This window comes from Pygoscelis adeliae, unplaced genomic scaffold, assembly GCF_000699105.1.
Source record: "Pygoscelis adeliae isolate BGI_AS28 unplaced genomic scaffold, ASM69910v1 Scaffold577, whole genome shotgun sequence".
NCBI lineage: Eukaryota > Metazoa > Chordata > Aves > Sphenisciformes > Spheniscidae > Pygoscelis > Pygoscelis adeliae.
In genome coordinates, this window is record NW_008825116.1 from 59,996 (window position 1) to 64,152 (window position 4,157).

The window sequence follows — 4,157 nt, forward strand, 5'->3', positions numbered from 1 at the left end:
CGGCGGCGACGTCCGGCTGCGGGTGGTTGTGGTGGGCAATCCCCGGCCCAGCCTCCGCTGGTACCGAAACGAGGAGCTGCTGGCGCCACGCGGGGAGGAGTATGGCACCCTCTGGATCCGGGACAGCAAGAAGAAGGATGCTGGCGTGTACACCTGCATTGCCGAGAACGAGCGGGGAGAGGCCATGACCAGCGCCGTGCTGGCCATCATTGACATGGAAGGCAAGGGCGGTGTGGCCACTGGCACAGCTGTGCTGGCACAGCCGTGGGCACGGGTTTGCCGAGGGTGGCAGCGGTGCTTTGCAGGCTCCCACCGCAGTGCATGCCTGGGGCCAGCCAGGGCTGGGCTTTGCTGTGCCCGCCTTGCTGCAGGCTGGGGTGCCCGGTGCCAGCAGCACCGGGGTGGCTCTCTGGCCTGGAGCGAGCATGTGGCTGCAGTACCCGCTGCCAGGCCAGGCAGGGTGCCAGGGCTGGGCACAGAGGTGTTGGGAGCATGTGATGCCAAGCCTGCTCAGGGCAGGAGGAGAGAGAGAGAGAAACGCGGCTCGGGTGCACGGCACCGGTGGTGTCACCCTCCGCAGCCACCGACACGGTCCCTGGTATCCCCCGGTGCCCCTGCACAAGCCACCCCCGTGCGCCAGCTGCCCGCAGGCAGAGCTGCCCGTGGCATCACCATCACAGCTGTACCAGGCGCTGGGGCTGCACTGGGAGAACTGGGACCCTCTGGGTTTGGGACCGGGGGGAGGAGCCTAACACTGCAGGAGGCGGGGCTGTCAAGTGGGTGGAGCCTATGCCCTGCAGTGGGCGGGGCCTGATGGTTAATTAGCAGGGTGTGGAGCCAGCTTTTGCTGGACCCTTAGAGCCCTATGGCAGCCCCTCTGCGCGTCACCCCTGGGTGCAGCAGCCGGGCATGCTCCTCTGGTGTGCAGGGAGTGCATGGGGGCTGCTGTGGGCCCTTGCCTGGGCGGGCCTCATCCTGCTCAGGGGCCAAGCAGGTTTGTGGCTCAGCCCCCTCTGCCCCAGGATGGATGCCACCTCCCTGGGGTATTGCAGACCTGGGTGTCGGGGAGCGTGTGGTGCTGGCCGGTGGCACTGCTCTGAGATGCGAGCTGTGCCGTCTGTGTGGGGATAGCGAGGGCAGGGAGCGAGGGAGGCGGTGCTGAGCCCTGAGGCTCCAGGGAAGGAACTGCACCCGGGGCTTTGCAGCACGGGAGCCACGCTGGAGATGCTGCACCTTGAGGGGAGGACTGGGTGGCAGAAGGAGCCTTCACAGTGCTGAAGGGGAGCAATGGAGGAAGAGGAGTTGCTCTGTGTGAGCCGGGAGGCTGGAGGAGCGGTGTTTGGAGGATGGAGAGAGGTGTACGTGCTGCTCATGGGCCTGGTGGGGGGACAGGGGGAGCAGAGAAGTGTGCAGGAGGGGTCCTGCCCTGCAGTGGGTCTGCGTGGGGTCACTGCGCATCGCACCTTTGAGGACCGTGGCACTGCATCTGCACCACGCAGTCAGATGCATGGTGCTCTGTGTGCAGAGAGCATGGGAGACGTGCACTGCCCCACAGGGTGGGAGCAGCCTGTCCTGGAGGGGCCGGAGGGAGGGGAGTCACCCTGTTCTCACACTCCGGTGTGCAGCTGCACCTCTCCATGGCACCGCCGGCCCGGGCCCCCCTGCCTCTGCTCAGGGGCGCGGCACTGCCTGATTTCCCCAGGTGCCCGTTCCCATTGTGCTGACGCATTCGTCCCTGCTCCCGATTCCCAGCTGCCGGCCTTCGCTGCTGCCTTTCTGGAGCAGCTGAGGGAGGGATGGAGCAGCCAGGATTGCCTAACGTGTGGGGTGAATGTCACCCTGCCCCAGGCGCTCCTCCTGGCAGGTGCTTGGCCGTGGGTGCACCACCATGGAGCAAAAAGCCAGCCCTGGGGCAGAGATGCCTCTGGAACCATGCAGGCTCTGGGGCACCAGGCTGGGCGAGGAGCACGGCAGCCCGCAGTGTGGCTTTGCCCCTGCCCTGGGACAGAACGGTCTCCACAGTGTGCTGTGGCAGTGCCCAGGGAGCACCATGTCCTGTCGGGTGCTGGAGAGGGGTGCTGGTGTGGAGGTGATGGGATGTGGTGGGTGGTCCAGCCCTATTGCCTGGCCCTGTTGCAAGGCGCTGGCACTCAGCGTGTTGTTCCCCCGAGGCCATTTTCTTCATGCCAGCGGCCGAGTGGTGAGACGTGTTGTCGTGTGAAATGGAGGAGCTGTGCCACCGCTCTGCACTCGCCTGCCCTGACACCCTGCCAGGATGTGTGCCGTGGCTCTCTGGCCTCCAGCATGGAGGCCCCGGCTGCTCAGGGGCTCTCCACGCTCCCCCCCGAGACCCAGCTCTCTGGGGACTGTAGAAGGTCCGCTGGTGGCTGCGCCGTCCCTGTGCCAGGCAGGGACATCCCATCCTTGTTCCCTGGGTGTCCCTGTGAGCTGGGTCATAGGCCAATTATGGGGCAAGGGGGATGTGTGCAAGGTCCCCAGGCAGGATGAGGTCTTTCTCTGGGCTCAGGGTCCTGGCCCTCTGTGTCTGGAGGTATTGGGGTGCCCTTGCTCTGTTAGCCTCTGATGGGTCACAGTCTCTGGTGGACACAAAGCCCGGTCCTCCACCTTCTCTCCCCGGCGTGCAGGCCAGGCTGCAGCTCTCCCCAAGGTGGCTCAGGTCACTGCTGGTGGGGTGCAGGGGCTCCGTGCTGCCCAGCTCCATGCTCGGCCCCGGCAGCTCCTCCTGCACCAGATCAGCATTCCCCCTTGCTCACACGAGCCCGATTTAGCTCCTCTAATCCCTTGCCCTGAATCTGTCGCTCCACCCCACTAATGATTTTCTCCTGCTCTTCTCCCAGGTCCCCCGAGTGCGTCAGTGCCCGGCGTGGGGAGTGCATGCATGGGGCTGGCTGGGCAGCCGGGCGCAGGGGCTCCCCGGGGGCACACCATCCCTGCCGTGTCACACTGTCCCCGCCGTGTCCCACCACTCTGCCCCTCTCCTGCTGCAGGTTCTCCCTCATACCCTGGCTCCATGGGCACAGGTGGGGTGCGTTGGCCCTTCTCACACCAGCACCAGCCTGGTCCAGGGGCTTCCCAGGTCCATCCAGGGACCCTCCAGACCCTTCCAGCCAGCCCTGGTCTCCACTGTGGCTCCATCGCCCCCAGGATCACTAAAGCCTGTATCACCTCTCAGCTGCATCTCCTGAATTTTTCCCCTGTAAACTGGATTAAATCACCTCTTAAGAACCCGAGCTAATCTCCTTTTAGAGCCCAGCCCTCCCTCGCCGATGCCAGCGCTGCCTGATCCTCCCCACCGGGGCTGCCTCTTGTTTCAAGGTTGGATCTGTCCGTCTTGCACTCCCAGCGCAGGGTCTTGCTCCACTCGCCTCCACCTGCACTCAGCAATCAAACTGCCTTGGAACCTTTCCTCTGCCCAGGGAACAGCCTGCACCCGCCTCAGCTTGGGGGCAGGGAAGGGGGCAGGAGCTGCCTGTGCGTCGTGGCCCTCCGTGGCCCCTTCCCGTCCAGCCCAGAGTTACAGTGGGGCAGCGAGGGCATGCTTTTGCAGCTGGTGGTGCACAGCAATGGCACCCCGGTGGGGATGGCTGCACTGACAGTGTCCCTGGTGGCTCAGCACCTCTGGCCGTTTATCTCGGTGCCTAATTTTAGTCCCTTACTTTGCAGCACCGTGCCCATGTTTAATGCCAACTGCCCCTTCCCTCCAGAGCCCCGGCCAGGCCTGCTCAGGAACTGAACGGGACCTAAAGCCTCCCTTTGCTATCTCCTCCCTCCCATGGGACTCTCTGGGGCTGCCTCAGTTTCCCCTTGCTGTCTCTGGCTGTCCCCCCAGCCCCAGGGCACAGCAGCATCTCGGAGGAGCCCGGGATGCAGCAAGGCTCCAGCCCAGGCTGCCATGCCCCACCGTGGGGTGGGCACCGTGCCCGGCTGTGCCAGCGCAGGGGCTGCCTCTGCAGAGCTGCTTGGCCGGTGCCATCCCGGGTGCTGGTCCCAGCTGGTGGAGGGACAGGTTCCCCAGGGCTGGGCAGTGCAGGGGGGACAGAGCTGGACCTGACCCTCACGATGCCCGCAGCCAGCAGGGCCGGCGGGTGGACTGGCTGGGGGGCCCCCCGTGCCCAAGCACAACCACGCGCGCCGGT

General features: G+C 65.6%; 1 protein-coding gene across 1 annotated transcript in view; it reads left to right on the plus strand.

The window, feature by feature from the left end:
- Positions 1–752, plus strand: part of DES (desmin) — a 13,036-nt gene extending 12,284 nt beyond the window's left edge. The window contains exons 9-10 of the mRNA XM_009328253.1: positions 52–230; positions 520–752. Coding sequence (XP_009326528.1) covers positions 52–230; positions 520–752 — 412 coding nt within the window. The remainder of the gene's footprint in view (positions 1–51; positions 231–519) is intronic.
- The last annotated feature ends 3,405 nt before the right edge of the window (positions 753–4,157 follow it).